General features: G+C 36.4%; 2 protein-coding genes across 4 annotated transcripts in view; one reads left to right on the top strand and one right to left on the bottom strand.

Annotated features, from left to right (window-relative positions):
• The window catches only part of DZIP3 (DAZ interacting zinc finger protein 3), a 96,943-nt gene extending 89,009 nt beyond the window's left edge, over positions 1-7,934 (bottom strand). The window contains exon 1 of one of the 2 annotated variants that reach the window (XM_008065385.2): positions 7,849-7,934. The gene's annotated coding sequence lies outside the window, so the exon portion shown is untranslated. Of the gene's footprint in view, positions 1-875; positions 1,016-7,848 lie in introns of those variants that run through there. The other variant, XM_021716198.1, reaches the window with a different exon arrangement.
• Positions 7,935-8,194: 260 nt separating this feature from the next.
• KIAA1524 (KIAA1524 ortholog) overlaps positions 8,195-18,727 on the top strand; it is a 34,233-nt gene continuing 23,700 nt past the window's right edge. Inside the window, exons 1-8 of one of the 2 annotated variants that reach the window (XM_008065383.2) lie at positions 8,195-8,408; positions 10,477-10,624; positions 12,495-12,607; positions 13,431-13,525; positions 14,075-14,171; positions 15,713-15,835; positions 15,976-16,121; positions 18,588-18,663. In XM_008065383.2, the coding sequence (XP_008063574.1) occupies positions 8,307-8,408; positions 10,477-10,624; positions 12,495-12,607; positions 13,431-13,525; positions 14,075-14,171; positions 15,713-15,835; positions 15,976-16,121; positions 18,588-18,663 (900 nt within the window). In that variant the 5' untranslated portion in view covers positions 8,195-8,306. The remainder of the gene's footprint in view (positions 8,409-10,476; positions 10,625-12,494; positions 12,608-13,430; positions 13,526-14,074; positions 14,172-15,712; positions 15,836-15,975; positions 16,122-18,587; positions 18,664-18,727) is intronic. The other variant, XM_021716199.1, reaches the window with a different exon arrangement.

The raw sequence follows: 18,727 nt of genomic DNA, 5'->3' as shown, positions 1-18,727 counted from the left end.
TACCACGCCCAGCTAATTTTTGATTTATTGTAGAGAAGAGGTCTCGCCAAGTTGCCCAGGTGTGTCTCAAACCCGCAGGCTCGGCAATCCACTCACCTCAGCCTCCCAAAGGTGCGGGATTACAGGTTGAGCCACCGAGCCTGGCTTTCTAATAGCTCTTAATTTCTTGCCCATCCCCAAGAAAAACACTTCATGCTGTTGGTATTACAACTCACCTATAAAGAATCCAGTTACTCTAGATAATTATTTTATTTTGTAGTTTTATTCTTATTTCAAACATTCAAGAAGCAAAATTATACTTAAATTTGTATTCTCTGTTCAAATACTGACAAAAGATACAACTTACAGCTAAGGATAAAGCAGAGGAAGGTTAGATAAGCCTTGTTAGTCTTTCACACTAGATGAGATCTGCTTAATCTCTAATAAAACTGTATAGAAAAGGACACAGCTTTAAGAACTTTAGGATTGAGATCAAACAATTTTTCTTTTTTAGTTTCTATAAACTTCACTGTTATTTTAATTAAAAGTAACAGCAGTTAAGGCATCATTTCATAGCCAGAGAATACAACGTATGCCTTTTCTAGACAAAACAATCTCACTTCCAGAATTTATAAAAGCTCAGGCATAGAGACCTCCCCCTCTGATAAGCTAATCTGGTCAGTAGCCATTTGCACAGATCATAGTGAGGATGAAAAGAAAGGAGAAAAATTCTCTGGTGACAAGATAGAGAGGATGGAAGCTGTTTTTCAGGCTGTTCGGTGTTCTGCTTGAGAAAGGATGGAAAATTAATCAATATCAGAAAAATATTTGGATCCTGAATTAACAGAGTTAAGAAAAGCTAGTGGCTTTCTTTTTCAGCATGCTTAAAATACAACCTGAAATGAATCTCTGTGATGAAAGGTTTTTCCAAAAGAGAGGATTATCAATCCCATCGTTTCCCCGGAGCTAAGCAGGTATGTATGGCAAACAGCACTGGCAATAGCAGCAGCAGTAGCACACTTCACAGCCTCCCTTGGGGAGGAAGGCATAAGTGCCTAGCAACCAAAAGGAAGTAGTCAGCCTGAAATGTTACCACTTGTGCTTCTAAAAAAAAATCCAAAGGTTTTTAACCATTCTAGAAGAGGCTGCTGGGAACCTTTAAAGTCAGGGTTAACATGGGGAAAAAGGTGAATCTAGTTTACCCAGATGTATTTATTTCAATAAGACCACCTTCTCTATTACAAAATTTACTCTGCCTTCCTGGAACCAAGGGACTACTTTTCTGGAGGTTCTTTTGGGTAGATATGAAGCCAAGTTTGGTGTCAATTTACAGAACACCTTTATCCACCAACCAACATGATCTTATCTGCAGGCTGTGTTTTACTGGTTGAAAAATAAGGTACTGCCTTCTACATTTCAATAAACAGTAAAACACCTTTCTTACTGTTCCCTCTATCCAAGCTCTCAGCTCTCATTTTCTCTCTTATTTATTGAAATGTTAACAAACAATTCTTTTTGGTTGTAATCGTATTTTTTTGTTTCCATTTAAAGCTGTGCTTACCTACATCAAAGCAGGTACAGCTCTTGTTTATAACTTTTTAATTATTTGTTTATGCAATAGTTTGTGCCACCTGTTACCTTCCTACTGTATATAAGCACATTTTTGTAAAAATCCACTCAAATGTCCATCATGACTAAATCACTAGATCAAGTTACAGAATATAATTTGCCAACAAGTTTACATTTCAATGTGTGGGTAGATGTTCCATGAATCTTCCTCCCTTGTCACCTCTGGCACTTACAGATTACACAATGTCAGGAGGAAAAGGTGAATATCATTGTAGAAAACAACAAAAATGCCCACAGTTTTCTCAATGTTACTGGTTTAGAAACAAAGTAACATATTTGGTGGTTTTTTTAAGACAAGAGTTCAGTTACTGAGAACTTTTCTTAGGCTCAATAAATCAAGTTTTCTCAATGTTGACACTATTGACAATCTGGGCTAAATAATTCTTTGCCCCTGGCCTCTGTCCACTAGATGCCAGTAGCAATTCCCTCCCCGACCTCAGCCCCATAGAGGAAATCAAAGATGTCTTCAGATATTGACAAATATACCCTGAGGCACAAAATTACCCTAGATTGAGAACCACTGAGCTAAATGAACGAGTTAGGATTAAGAAATTTAATTAAGTGGATGTAGAACAGGTGGTTCTGGGGAAGTACAACCATCTTGATACTATGCAGCAGGTACAAACAAAACAACACATTTGTCTACATGAAAGCAGAATAGCATTGTGTCTCATTTAGATTTCCACTAATGTCAAATAGAGAGGCTGCATAGTAGTTTAAGAGTACAGAAATTATGGAATTACTCTGCAAAGGTATATAGGCCTACTTTGACGCCCACTACTGCAACCTTTTTAAAATCAATAAACATTATCTGTGCTTCAATTTCCTTATTGCCTACTTCATAGAATTATAAATGTTAAAAGTTTAACAGAACAGTACCTGGCACATTGTAAACACTATATTATTATTCCTGTCAATCATCATTTTCATCATCTTAACCATCATCATTTAACTCTTCAGGTTTACAACAAAATTAGTTCACTTTTCTTCTAATTTCCTACGGTGACAGAGAAATGGTACTGTACAGAGAGGAATAATAATAATGAGATTGTTCTAATGGGACAAAAAATTATTTTTCAAATATATCACAAATGGCACAAATAGCTATGTGCACATTGTTCAGCTCCCTGTATTTTTCGAATCAGCACATATAAATAAATCTAGTCTTTAAACTGCACGACAGCCGGGCTCGGTGGCTCAGCATGTAATCCCGCGCCTTGGGAGGCTGAGGTGAGTGGATTGCCTGAGCCTGCAGGTTCAAGACCTGCTTGGGCAACTTGGTGAGACGTCATCTCTACAATAAATCAAAAATTAGCCGGGTGTGGTAGCGTGCGCCTGTAGTTCCAGCTACTTGGAAGGCTGAGGAGGAAGGATCACTGGAGCCCAGCAGGTCGAGGCTGCGGTGGCCGAGAGCGGCCACTGCACTCCAGTCTGGGCAACAGAGTGAGACGCCAACTCAAAAAAAATAAAGTTATTAATCATACCAACTTCACAGTCACTATCACATTAGTTTTCACACAGAGTTTTTCAATTCAACAGAACAATTCAGACACTATACCATACCATACGTAGAACTGAAATGAACCATGGAATGGACAATAATTCGTGCCTATCTAAATGCTCTCTCAAGGTTAAAGGTTAAAAAAAGTCCCCAGACTTTTGAAATGCACTAAAAATATATTAATATCAATTAAATTATGAATGATATGCAGTCACTAGTTTAAAATAAAAAAGAATTAGATAAAAGTAACAAGAAGTTTTAATATTTGTTTTCTTCGCAGGCTTCTTCTAAGCCTTTTACCACTCCAGTCTAGCCCCAACCCCCGAACTAGGAGGCTGCTGACCCCCAACAGGTATCTACCCCCTAAACCCCCTAGAAGTACCCTTACATCTGTCTTACTAGCCTCAGGCGTTTCAATTATTCCCAGGCAGTTTCACATATTCCCTGAGGTATGCCACATGACCAGTCATGGTGACTCATACCTGTAATCCCAGCGCTTTGGGAAACCAAGGCTGGAGGATCACTTGAAGCCAGGAGTTCAAGACCAGCCTGGGCAACATAGTGGGGAAAAAAAACCCGCCTCTACTTAAAAAAAAAAAAAAAAATTAGTTGGGCATGGAGATGCGCCTATAATTCCAGCTAGTTAGGAGGCTGATGCAGAAGGACTGCTTAAACCTAGGAATTCGAGGATGCAGTGAGCTATTATCACATCACTGCACTCCAGCCTGGGCATCAGAGTGAAAAACCATATCTCTAAAAAAAAATGAAAAATAAGATTTAAAAAAATTCAATTATTCACTAAAAATCTACCACTAAAGAAATTATCAAGCTTAATGAATGACTTTACAGGCTAGTTGTATCCAAGCCTACAGGATCAGATAATTTCTATGTGATTCTCATTATTTCACAGCATTAAAAAAAAGAAACACTTCTCTTTTTTCAAAAGTAACATATAACCCAAATTTTAAATGTGAGAATAAAGAAAAAAGTTATTTAAAACTCTCACTTATGAACATAAACATAATAAGATCCTGAATAAAATATTAATTCAAAACCTGCAGTATAGCAAATATAGGTTTGTAATTACTACCTGTGTGACACTGGGCAAATTACTTCACCTTTCTCTTTTAGATTTTTCATCTGTAGACTGGAAAGCATAACAACACCTACGGCATGAGGTTGTTATAATCATTAGATAGGTAAGTAGGAAACCCTTAGAATAGTACATGGCACATGGTAAAGGCTCAACAAGTGAAAACTATTATTATCCCAAGAACAAAAAAAAGCAACATAATTCACTGTGGTATCATTTTAAAAGGGAAAATAAGACATATAAATATGAATACTTGATAATTTAATTTTTCAGCATTTTTTAATAATAAAACAGATATAAAGGGTGATCTCTTAAACATGATAAAGAATATTTATCACAAGTCAATAACAAATTATACTGTTAAGTATCAGTCACTTATTACATAAAATAATAAAACAAACATGTACAATATTAACATAACTGCATATTTTAGAGATTATATTAATGCAACAATGTAAGACAACAAATATTGGAGAAGAAAGAATTTGCAGATGATATACAGATAATCTGAGTAAACAAAGTTCTATTAGAATAAGAGAGTTTATTCATTAGGCCGCATTAAAGTCATACCAAAAATCAGGTTCTCTTTTTGGATTAGAAATAACAAATTAAAAATTTATAAGAGAAAAAGAGAACCTACTCACAGTAACAAAGATTATACATAATACCCAGGAATAAGCTTAATGAGATTGGTACAAGACTATATGACAAACTATATACAATTTCATTGAACATAAAATACATCCTAAATACTTTCTATTAACTCAGCAATCATCCAACCTTGAAACCTGGAATCCCATCTAGACTCATGCAACCTAGAAACTTGGAATCCCATCTAGACTTATCCCTCTCCTTGTTCATATCATCCACAGTCAGTCAACAAATCCTGCCTATTTTATCTTATATACATTTCTCAAATTCGTCACCTCTTTATCTCCAATTATCCTGGTTTTCCTTCAAAAGTCTCCAGCAAATTCGTGTTGCTAATTCTGTCTCATCCTCCTCAAAATCACAGCTCATCCAGCTGTCAGAGTAATCAATCTAAAACATAAACCTGACTAGATCAGGTGCCAATTTAACACAAGAAGATAACCACTGAATTCAGGATACAGTCCAAATTTAAGGCAATGAGGCCTTCAGTTATCTGGATCCAGCCTTATCTTCACTCTTTTCTCTTTCTGAGGCCTAAATGTATGAACCTGTGTTTCTCTAATTAGGATATGCAAGTAATCTGATTAAAGATGTCAAGGCTTCTCACAGTTAAAACGTGACACATCTTACTTAACTTACAACACCTTCAGTGAAGATTTTTTGAGAAAGACATTTGATGTTGAATACAGAAGAGAATGCAATATTTGTGACTTAAGTTAAAATGCAAAATTTCAAAGACAGTACTTACAGCCGTTTTGAGCCTTACCCTGGGGACTTAGAATGGGGCTGATGATAACACCCTTGTCATTATAGATGAGAAGCCTAATTCTACCAAACTCTCATTGCATTTGCCAGTGACTGTAACTAACATGGAGAATTTAATTATATCAGACAGCAGCTGACTCTTTTATTATGGACTAACCCATCTTATAACTGTCTTTAAGACCTTATATGACCTCATCTCTACCACTCTTGTCCTTGTTTTTCTACCCTAGCCACATGGCCTTGTGTTCGTGGCACACTTCAGGGCCTTTCCTTCTATCTAGAAACCTTTTCCCCTAGAGTATTGGATCTCTTTCTCAACTCCTTGAAGTATTTTCTCAAATGCTGATTTCTTAATGAGGTCTATCTTGATTTCTGTATTTTCATCATCCATTATCAACATTATTCTAGAGTAACAGCTGTTCTATATTTTCTTCATACAATTTCCTTACTTATTGTGTTTATTATTTATTGTTTCCTTATCAGAATGTAAGTTCCATGTCAACAGGATTTTTGTTTTATTCACTGAATCTCCCATGCCTAGAAAATTGCTTAGTACATTTTAGACTCTCAATGGATTACTTATTGAATGAACAATCTTAAAACACAGGCGCTACTCTTGGCCAGATTTTACCTTATTAAGAAGAAACTGAGCCGGGCTCAGTGGCTCAGCCTGTAATCCCGTGCCTTTGGGAGGCTGAGGTGAGTGGATTGCCTGAGCCCGCGGGTTCGAGACCCGCCTGGGCAGCGAGACCTCATCTCTACAATAAATCAAAAAATCAGCCGGGCGTGGTAGCGCATGCCTGTAATTCCGGCTACTTGGAAGGCTGAGGCGGAAAGATTGCTGGAGCCCAGCAGGCGAGGCTGCAGTGGCCGGGAGCAGCCACTGCAACTCCAGTCTGGGCGACCAAATGAGACTCCAACTCAAAAAAAAAAAAAAAAAAAAGAAGAAGAAACTGGGCCGGGTTCAGGGCCTCAGCCTGTAATTCCAGCACTTTGAAGGCCTAGGAGAATGGATTGCCTGAGCCTGCGGGTTGGAGACCAGTCCGGGCAACTTGGCGAGACCTGTCTCTACAATAAACCAAAAAATTAGCTGGGCGTGGTAGCCGCGCCTGTAGTTCCAGCTACTTGGAAGGCTGAGGCAGAAGAATCGCGGGAGCCCAGCAGGTGGGGGGAGGGAGGGTGGCCGTGAGTGTGCCACTGCACTCCAGCCTGGGCGACAGAGTGACTCCGACTCAAAAAAAAAAAAAAGGATTCTGAAACAGTGGGGAACTTGCCTAGGGTCACAGTCAAAGGAGGAGCTAGAATTTGTAAGCAACCTGGCTCCACTCATTCTTTACCATCACTACGGGGTGCCCCTCATTAATGGAGCTAATCTCAAAAGCATTACCCCTATTTAGGACGCTTTTCTTCCTTTTATTAGACAGTTCCTTGGCAGCAGGGGATACTTCCTTATCTTTGTTCCCTGACTGGCAATGCCTAATCCATGTTATACTCAATAATGGCTTAGGAAATGAATGAAACTATGAATGAACGCATTAGCTACCCAAAGACTTTTTACATGAGTGTCTCAATTGGTTAGTCATCTTAAGCTTTCAGATTTAATTTTAAATTAATGTTCAATATTAAAAAAAAAACCCCTGCCTTAAAAAAATTCAGTGATGCAAAAAATATGTTCTTTGATTTGACAAAACATGACTGCTGACGAACGGTGTGATTAAATGGACATGTACGCGATTCTCAAAATTTTCTACATCCTGGACTTTAAAGCTTTGTTTGACACATCGACATATATTAAGCAAAAATCCAGAACCAGTTACTGACTCACTTCATTATAGACACATGCATGTTATTAAGTTATCCCTGATTAAAAATCGCAAACGACAGTGCCATTTTCGTAGACATCGGGTATTAAACCGATCAATCAAGCCAGACAGAAACAGACACCTTCACTCACCAAAAACTGACGCTAACGAGGACACCCCCGCCACCACCACCACCACCGCCGCCGGAGCAATACCTGGCCCCGGAGTCACCGAGAGCCTGCCCGAGTAAGTCTGACAGTGTCGCAACGGCATGACCGACTTGCCACAGAATGCCAGTGGCCACAAGTTCGCCTGAGAAACCATCATTCCCGGGCAGAAGGGGCGGACGTGTGAGAGGCTTAAAAAGAGACCCCCTTCCAGACCGCCTCCAAATCTAGGGCCCCGACATTCTCCTCAGAGCTCCTCACCGTGTCTAGACTAGGGGGAAGCGACCAGGATGACGCACAAAGGGAAAGCCGGCCATCCAGCGTGAAGGCCGAGGAGGCACCCGAAAACCGGGCTCTCAGACGAACGAGGACCCCCACCGGGCGCCTAACCGCCCCTTTCACGGGTCGAGCCTGAAGAGCGTTTCTCACGAGATTTCTCGTCTTCACGGGCTCTCAAGATGAAACCTCGCGGCCTCTGAGATACGGGGGGGCTAAAGGGGCGGCTCCCACTCCCCTTCACCCACCCAAACAGCACCCCGACCCCCCGCCTACCCCGCCCCTCATCGAGGGCTTAGGAACTTCCGGACGAGGCCGGAACCGGAAGCTCCTGGGAGCCACAGGGGGTGGGGCCAAAAATCAAAAAAAGCGCGGCGAGAGCTGGAGGCCAGAGTGAGTTGCGGGGTGGTAGTGGTCCCCCGTCGGGGCTGCGGCCGGCCGTGATGGACTCCACCGCCTGCTTGAAGTCCTTGCTCCTGACCATCAGTCAGTACAAAGCCGTTAAGTCAGAGGCAAACGCCACTCAGCTTTTGCGGCACTTGGAGGTGAGAGGATCCGGAGTCGGGACAGGTGGGGCGTCTTCCTAGTGATTTCTGGTCCACGGCGAGGCCTGGGAATGGCGGTCCCAGCCAGGAAAGCGAGGACAGCCCTTCGCTCCCTCCGCTGTCTCTTTGTGCTGCTAAAGTCCAGTGAGTGATAGGGCTCAGCTAGCTGCAGCAACAGCATCAAGCGTCCACTAGAGGCTCTAGGGAGAGAGAGAATGGGACTAAAGGTTAGGAAATTTAGGCTATGTTTCGGGTGGGTAAAGGGAAAAGCTCAGGGCTGTATCTTCTCTTGCTTTGCATGTTTTGTTTTTTCCATCGAAACCAAGGCCTCTCATACAACTATTCTAGGGGATGGAGGTGATAGGGAGTCATGATTAAAACTTGGGTTTTTTTTGCCTTTGGGTAGTTCGTAATCGAACCTGTTGCTTACTGCTTGTGTTGAACTCGAACTTGAAAAGCATCATTTCAACTTTCTTTGATTAAGAGGTAATCCCCCTTACTAGTAACTACGCATTCCCTTTTCTTTACCGGAATACATTGCTCACAGTTTTTAAGTCCTAAAATGCTGGGTTGCTTTTAGCTTTTCTGTTAGTTCCAGTGATGTGTGTCTAGACCATTCTGTTTGTTTTAGGCTCTTAATCTCCTGCTGTCATTTGTTATGCATTCGTGGAATTCAAACTAACAGTGACTTCAGTCTAATAGAAAAAATTAAGCTTAGCCAAGCTCTTTGGCAGCTTTTCTCTGATAATTCAAACAAAATTGAACATAATTTTAAAGTATATTCTATTTGTTATACTCACCCTATGACAAAAGTCTGACATACCAAAGATTAGCAAACTACTGCAGAGAAAATATTCTAATGGTACAGCAACATCAGCCTTTAGAGAAATTGAAACGTATTAAATGTGTCTTTGTTCTCTTAAGCTTCCTTGTTGCTTCTCTTCTCACCTCTTCAGGTACCCATCCCTAAGATCATTTGTTACCTTTTTTCATTCATTACTTCAAAAAGTCCCTGCAAATCTAGTAATTAAGGTGTTAGCTGTAAATGCTTAAGGCTTTGCTTCTCAATTAGGATAGAACACTACTGTGCGCTATAGCGGACTCTAGAAGCCACAAGTTAAGCAGGGCCTTTGGTTTTATTTAAGAGGTTAAGCATTTTATATGCTAATAAGAAACATTACCTGTCTTTGAGAATAAACTGGTAGGTTGTAAATCCCAGTGCCTATGTTATTGTGAATGGAAGGAGACTTCAAAGCAATTTGAGGCTTAGAGTCTGATTCCTTGATGATGTATTTCTAAACTTTCAAGGGATTTACAGAGACTGCTAATACTGTTAATGCAAAGGTATGAAGAGCACTGGTTTGAGGTTACTACTAACGACTTTTTGTAGGTAAGAGATAACATACATAACAGTGCATTAATCTTAAGTGAAGAGCTTAATAGTTTTTAACATACTGGGTACACGCAAATAGCTACTGCCTGGAATATAGGATACTATAAGAGGTAGTCCTAACCTAGATATTATAAGTAGCTTGGGGAAATCTTGAATTTAAACTGAGATCCAAATGATTACTTTAAGCTGGGCTCGGTGGCTCAACCTGTAATCCCGCGCTTTGGAAGGCTGAGGTGAGTGGATTGCCTGAGCCCACGGGTTTGAGGTTTGAGACCCGCCTGGGCAACTTGGCGAGACCTCATCTCTACAATAAATCGAAAAATTAGTCGGGCGTGGTAGCGCGCACCTGTAGTTCCAGCTACTTGGAAGGCTGAGACAGAAGGATCACCGGAGCCCAGCAGGTCGAGGCTGCGGTGGCCGGGAGCGTGCCACTTTACCCCAGTATGGGCGACAGAGTGAGACTCCAACTCAAAAAACAACAACAACAACAAATGATTACTTTAGCTAATGAGGAAGGGGTTAGGTAATCTTCTAGGCAGAGGTAACAGCATGTGTACATTTTCTAAATTGAGAAAGTAGCAGCGGCACTTGGGAAGAATTAAGTTTTTATTTGAAATGGGAAGGAGAGAAAAATTGCAAACTCTTAACTTACACCATTTGATTACTATTTTATAGGTAATTTCTGGACAGAAACTCACACGACTGTTTACATCAAATCAGATATTACCAAGTGAATGCTTGAGTTGCCTTGTAGAGCTACTTGAAGACCCAAACATAAATCCTTCACTGATCTTAAGTATTATCAGTTTGCTATCTCAACTAGGTAATGGATTTAGTTTCTCTTTTTCAGTTTTTGGGAAATGTATGAATTTTATATTTTTGAAAGTGCAGATTTAGTTGCATTTTAAAACTAAAGTGCAATTAACATGGAGAATGATTCACATTCAAAAAATTTCTATGTTGCAGGACCTCTCAGAGTTGATATGTAATGTGTATCTCTTGACAGAAGGAAGTATTATTTGTAGCATTTAAGATTATTGGACCAAGGAATCTGAAGCATATCAAAGGTTTAGTCTTCTACAGATAAGAATACACAACCAAAAAAATCTCACATACACATAATGCCAGTATTAAACATACCACTCAGAAAGTCATCACTACGAATTAGAGTCATCCTTCTGTGATAGAACAGTTGGACTTAGAGGGTAAAAGTACTGATACTACTTTTTCTAATTTTTTTTCCCTAATCTTTTGTATTAAAGTGTTTACTTAATGGTCATTTTTTTTCCTCTGATTTGGGGCAGGGGCAGGATATTTCTGTGTGTTATTATAAAAATAACATATGCTTAGTATAAAAAATCCTAGTGATCTAAAAGTATTAACACAGAGCAGCATTGTCGAATAGAACTTTCTTCAGTGATAGAAATGTTCTAAATCTGTGTTGTACTGTATGGCAGCTCCTAGCTGCATGGGGCTATTAAACACTTGAAATGTGAATAGTGGACTTGAGGCACTGAATCTTTAGTTTTAATTAATCTGAATTTAAATAGCCACATGTATCCTAGTGGCTACCAAATTAGACAGTACAATGGGATGAGTCTTACTTATTACCACCATCCCTATCATACATCTTTGGGAATAAAATCTCATTTAATTGTTTGCTATGTGTCTTTCTGGATCTTTCTGTGCCTTAACAAATAATTTTGAATCGTTAGTTGGTTGTTTTTAATACAAATGATATTGTGGAGAACTAGATTTTTTTTTTCCATATCAGTATCTTTTTACTAGTTGTCTAATAAAAAGATAGTATGTACCAAAGTTATTCAGCCATTCTCCTAATGGTGGGTACTGTGTTCTTTTTTAAGTTTTGCTATCATTAGTGCAATAAGTACTTTATATAATTTTGGTCAAATATGTGTGTTTCTATTAGACAAATTTCTAGTAGAATTTCTAGATCATTTAAAAATTTGATAACCATTATTAAATTGCTTCCAAAAAAGACTGCCACTTCTAACATCCACCAACAGTTTGAATAAGAATGTATCACTTCCAACATTTAAATATTTTGAGAATTCTATGTATTAAAAACACTTAAGTCCTCACTTCTATCTATTTTGAAGTATACACTACATTGTTGTTAACCATAGTTACCTTACTGTACTATGAAACATTAGAACTTATTCCTTCTGACTGTATATATCCATTAACCAACCTCTCTTCTCCCCCTACAACCCCTTCACACCCATATCCATCCCAGCCTTAGATAACTGTTTTACTCTGTCTCCATGAGATCAACATTTTTATCTCCCACATATAAATGAGTAATACAATATTTTTCTGTGTCTGGCTTATTTCACTTAACATAGTGACCTCCATCTCCTTTCGTGTTGCTAGAAATGACATGGTTTTACTCTCTTTTATGACCAAATAGTACTATTCGATTGTATAAATACACCATGAAGTGATCATCTTTTAATAGCACAATTTCTGCAAATACATAAAGCAAGGTTTCTCTTTTATATTAATTTATTCCACATAGAGAATCCTTTGAACTGCTGAATTGGAGGTATTGGTAAATAAAATAGCCATATCATGCTTGGTTTTTATGGTAAATTTATATGCAATAAATTTAAAATTACTTTCATTTCATTCTTTAAATCGATGTTTTGTGCTATTTTGTTTTAATTTAACAGCTATAGACAATGAAACCAGAGACTGTCTTCAGAATACATACAATCTAAATAGTGTGCTGGCAGGAGTGGTTTGTCGGAGCAGCACCAGCCACGATGATTCGGTGCTTTTGCAGGTATTCACACCCACATAGTATGCTGTCATTTAAAACGTATTCCCTTTTCTTTATTGTCAGATCAAAATTGATAGTATTATAAACTGCTGACTTTTAGTATTATGTGCTGATATAATACTACATGATTAGGCACAGTTCTTGTCATAAGAGCTGGTTGTACACACATGTACTACTATTTAAATGTTTCTAGAGAAGGGAAATGTATCTACATTTAGCACCATTATTGAAGAAAAACAAATCTACATTATAACTGCTTGACTTACAAACCACAGATGTCTGTATTTTGGGATGTGAGCTATTCGTATTAAAATTGTCATTTGAGTTGGCATGTGGTCTCAATCTGTTGGGAAAACATTCTACAAAAATTAAAGCTATAGATATGAGATTCCATGTAGATTCAAAATTCTTACACTTATCATATTTCACTGATTCTAAAATATCATCAGTTGTAAGAAAGAAAAACATCACCAATTAAACTGACATGCAATTTTAGAGTAAGTAAAATATGAAAAAATATATCTTGGAGTTGATGAAATGTATGTGTTTCAACCTGCATTCACATTTAAGATGATTATGTGAAAGGGTTGATGGCAATGGTCTGTTTGAGACAAAATGTATAGAAATGTGTGAATCAGGAGATGAATTCTAAGGTTCTTCCTTCACTTTGTATTGTTTTAAATAAAACTGTTTTAAGAAATGGAAAACTTTTTGCCCTAAGTTATGTCTCCTAAAATGATGACATGTTCAGAATATCACAATAGTACATTCTTGTGAGCAGGCAATGTTTTAATGTTTATATTTATAACCATTTTCTTATTCTCAGGGCATTCAACTTCTGCAGAGGTTAACATATAATGTCAAAAATTTCCATCCTGCTGCCAACATAGATGAATTAATTATATTCCTCATAGATCATATGTGAGTATGCAATCAAGCATGTAACCAAGTAGTCTATTGGTTTATTTTTAAACTAAAACCACGTGTAGATTGATTTCTTTTTTTTTTTTCTTAGATAACTTTTTTCTAACTTCTTAAACTGAGGGAAACTCTGCTTCTTGTTTGTTCTTCCTAAATGATTTTAAGAATCAAAAGTTGTAAAACAGCTTTCATTTTGATAACAAAAATTTATGAAATGATTTTAGCATAAAAAATTGTTGAAATTGAAAATTGTATGTTTATATTTAATCTTAATAGAATATACTGATGAAATAATACATAGTCACTCCTGAAAGTTATCTCCATTAATTCATGATGTAATTCAATAGGTTAATTTGGTTTCAAAACATGAAATAAATTGTGAGTACTATGGAGGGCTTGTCTAGCCTCGCATGATAATTAGGGTTTTTTTGCATGGAAAAAGAAATTGAAATGTGTAAATTACTATGTCATTTTGACTAATTTACAATCAACTTAATGCGCTGTCTTTTATTATTTTTCTTTAAACAAAACATCAATGTAAAACAACAGTCAATCTTCTGAAGATGAGTTAAAAATGCCTTGCCTAGGATTATTGGCAAATCTTTGTCGGCACAATCTTTCAGTTCAGACACACATAAAGACATTGGTAAGAAAAGTTTTTGTTTTTCCTTTAATGTTCCTTGTTTTGTGATAAGCTCTCTGTTTAAAAAAAAAAAGTTGATTCATCTTTTTAAAAAAATTAACAAGGATTCTTAATGAGGTATCTGCTGACTCAAAGCTAATGAAGAGTCAGATTGACATGTAAATTCAACCTTCATTTATTTTGTAGTGTATTAAAGACTGTATATTAAGAGTTAATGCAGATGCTGATTTCTAAAAGTTTCCCCTCAGCATAGCATTCCATTATCTGACATACTGAATAATACAAGAATTGCTAAATTATCCTGTACTGATAGAAAGGAGACACATCACTAGCTGTCCCATTTACTTCAGTCTTGTGTTTCCACAAAGTCAATGGCAGCTCCACTAGAAAGATCCACGAGTAAGTGCTTCATGTCAACTACCAGTACTTATGATAAGTGAAGGCACACAAATGAAATTAATAAAAAAAATTTTAGAAGTATATTAAATCAAGAAGGTTACTGGATTCCTTAAGTTATATTGTAAACAATTTCCCTGCTATGCAGTTTTCAGAAATAACTTGGTTGATTTTAAGCTAAATATTTCATTTTTTTAAGTGCTGGATTTTTCTGACTTCGTACTATAGAAGTGGAAGTAATTTCAAGCCATGAAAGTTTTAGATTCAGGGAGTACATATGCATATTCATTACATAGGCATATTGTGTAGTGGTAGGGATTGGGTCTCAGGTGGAGCCATGGAAGTTTGTGAAAAGTTTTTAGCAAGGAAAGAGGGAACATATGAATACACACACACACACACACATACACACACACACACACAAACTCCACACATATTTTCAATTTCCGAATTGAAAAAAAAATGCTCATATTTAGAAAGCACTTAAATATGAAAAAGAAACACTTGCTTATAATTTTATATGTAGAGCTGTTCTTTACTAAGGTTGTGTATGCCTATATTACCATCAGCAATACTTGAAAGTATGTATCTCACTTACCCCTGGAATGATCTTTTAAGTCTAAATGGTAATCAGCAAATGTGATGAAGATAATTGCTGCCCCAAAATGTGTGATATAAAATGAATTGTCAAATTTGCTGAATATTTTTTTGCTTTCACTATAATTATGGGAGTTCCTTATTATAATTCTTTCATTAACTTAAAATAAATGTAAACAACTTTTCCTGTGGTATTTTAGGTAGCTCTTCTGTTTCCGTTATTCATGCATCCCTTTTGAACTATTAGAATTGACACCCTGGGATTCTGTCAATGAATTATTTATAACTTGGCAAAAATTTATCTCCCACAAATCTGTGTGTGCACATTTACAAAATTATTTTTCTCTAGATGTTTCTTGTTTATAACAGTTTTGAATTTAAATTTATCTCTAATCAAAATTTATCTTAAAGAACATTTATCTTTTAAAAGTGACAATCATTTCATAATAGAGTTGGTAATGATATTTCTGTGTAGGATATACTTTTTAAAGCAATATATAAAATTCATAATTCTTTATTCTAATTTATCTTTTACTTTTTTTCTTCCTCAGAGTAACGTGAAATCTTTTTATCGAACTCTTATAACTTTGTTGGCCCATAGTAGTTTAACTGTGGTTGTGTTTGCACTTTCAATATTATCTAGTTTGACATTAAATGAAGAGGTGGGGGAAAAGGTAAATATGATTTTTCTGAAGTTAATTCTGAAGTTTGTAGCCTCTGATATTTTAAAAGTCATTGAAGCTTCTTTTTACATTTTGAGATGATGTCACCTTAAATTTTTTGTACAATATACGTTTCCTAATTTGTTTTTAAGCTATTCCATGCTCGAAACATTCATCAGACTTTTCAACTGATATTTAATATCCTCATAAATGGTGATGGTACTCTAACTCGAAAGTATTCAGTTGACCTACTGATGGATCTCCTGAAGAATCCTAAAATTGCTGATTATCTTACCAGGTATGATTCACTTTAGTAAATTTTAGAACTTTTTTTTTAAAAGCCAAGATATATTTGTGTTAAATAAAGCTGCCTTCTTAAATATAGTAAATGTGAAATCTCCTGGTTCACAGTACACTAAATAGAAATGTTTTGATATGCTTTACTCCCTTTTTTTTTTTTCTTTCCTGAACAGAAATATAAAGTATAACAAAGGGGTATGTGTTTCAGTCTTTGTCTTAGATCAATAGGGGTGTGTCATTCTCCAAAATATAGACGTCTTGACTAATCTTGTTTTAAAACTTGAACATTACGATTCTCTGAAAGAAATTTTTTGTAGGAACATTCATGTCAATATGTCTTTTTTTTTTGTATAAAATTGATAATGTTTCCTTTGGTGCATGCTTTTTAAATGATCACATGAAATACAATGAGATATGGACATATAAACATGTAAAATGGGAACACATGTTTATATGTCCATATCTCATTGTATTTCATGTGATCATTTATATTTTGAGATCTGGCAGTAACTATTTTCCAAAGAGCTTTTAACTTCTTTGCATTCTAAATTAAGTTTTCCCAGTTCCTAAACTGCTTTTTGGCCCTAAATTAGGAAACTGTTGAAATTGCCTCAAAGTTAAGTTAATTCATCAATCACAAATAGAAAAACATATATTGAGCCCCTACTACTTATCAGCTGCAGGATATGAAGACACAGTCACTGATCTTTAAGAAACTTGGAGTTTAGAAGTTTAAAAACAAATCAGTAGGGCAAAACTGATCACTAGTTAGATAGGTAACTGATATTTTGCAAAACCAAGAAGCACTCATATTAGCATTTCACTTTTTCTTCTCTTAAACATCTCTAGATCGATGAACTTTTTCTTCCAGAGTGCTCTCTCTTGACCTCTTGACCTTCATCTGTTGTAAGATTATCCCAATATCTATGTATATTTCCTCTGGCCACCAGATAGTGTTTATTCAGCAGCTTCATAGTAAACAAAAATTCTTTTGGATATGCCTCTTCCAGAAGACAGAAAGATAATCTGGTTTATTAGAGGTTGCTTAGTCACTTCTTGTGTAAATCTCTCAGCTGCATTATCTGTTTTCTTCTCTACCCAGCCTAGAATCTCAGAATCACCTCTGGGAAGGCCTCCTGTTTATCTGGTGTACCATTCAGCAAAAACCCAATCCTGAATATATTCCAAAATCTAACTTGAAGCCTGAGTTACTAATAAAAGCTTGAGAATAACACACAACTTTATCTTTGTTTCACAGAAAAAAACAAAATGGAATCCTACTTGATTGGTGTGCCCTAAACTTTATGACCCTGGATTAACTGACCATTGTTTATACCAAATTCTTATTTAGTATAATTTCATCCTGTTTTCACTAATAAACATGTCCTATTATCCTGTGCATTAAGTTTCATTTTGTCCTGTCTTTTCTCCTTAATACCTCCCATTCAATTAACTCTTCCCCTTTAACTTGTCAAAATGCTCAACTTTCAGCTTTTTCTTCAACCATATGTCCCTTTTAAAATCTGTGACCTCTCATTGCATTCAAGGTTAATATCTAAATTCTCAACAGAGCCCTCTAAAATCTGATCCGTGACATCATCAATCTTATTTCTTTGCATTTTCTTGTATTTTTTTTTATCTAATCATTTCAGACAATAAATAGAACCTCCAGCTTACTAGAAACATTCTTTCTTATTCATGTGCTATTTCCTCCAGAGTATCTTCTCTAGAAAGTTGGAATACTTTCTCCTTTATATATCTAACTTTTATTTATTTTTTATAAGACTTTGGGAAGCCTTACCTAATCAGGCCAAGTTGAGTTTGGTACCCATTCTCTGTTCCATAGTGTCCCATATATTCCCCCATGATAGTACTGTATTTTATACACCCTTGTATTATCACTTTCTATCTTTCTGCCTCCTTCTTTAGACTGAGCTCCTTGGCAGGGCACCATTCTCCCAAATCCAGGATGCACCAGTCACATAGACTATAACATGAATGGTACTTTTTGATAACCTTTTGGAGTTGTATGACATGGGTTGCTGCCCCTTCTGTATCTGTGGAGCCTAATTTAATACCTGTCAATTTTAGATACCCTATATAAATAAACAGCTGTATAATTTGTTAGCATATTTCTGTGTCCTTTGAATTTTTACAAACTGAACATAATTTTTAATGTAAAAAATAAGGCAATTGAGGCAATTAAAATTTCAGTGATTAATTTATTGCCACAAGTTACTAAGTTTTAACAAATAACAGTGCCTACTTTTGTATATCATAGTGGTGAGATACATTTCAAGTTTTATGTGTAATCTTTACAAGGAGTGTGCTCTATATAAGCAGCCCAAATTAATAAATGAATGAAAGAAAATATACTTAAATTGGATATTGTCTTGTAAATAAGTTGATTTTGATTTGTCAGTTTTATAATTATTTTTGGTATATATTTCTATTTTAAACCTAGATATGAGCACTTTTCTTCATGTCTTAATCAAGTATTAGGTCTTCTTAATGGGAAGGATCCTGATTCTTCTTCAAAGGTATGTAAAAACATGACTTCATGGTTTTAATTTTTTAAAACTGTACTATGAAGAAAAATCTAAA

This window comes from Carlito syrichta, unplaced genomic scaffold, assembly GCF_000164805.1.
Source record: "Carlito syrichta isolate Samal-C Ts95f unplaced genomic scaffold, Tarsius_syrichta-2.0.1 Scaffold308266, whole genome shotgun sequence".
Lineage (NCBI taxonomy): Eukaryota > Metazoa > Chordata > Mammalia > Primates > Tarsiidae > Carlito > Carlito syrichta.
The sequence above is the reverse complement of the archived record's forward strand: the minus strand, read 5'-3'. Positions and strand labels throughout refer to the sequence as shown.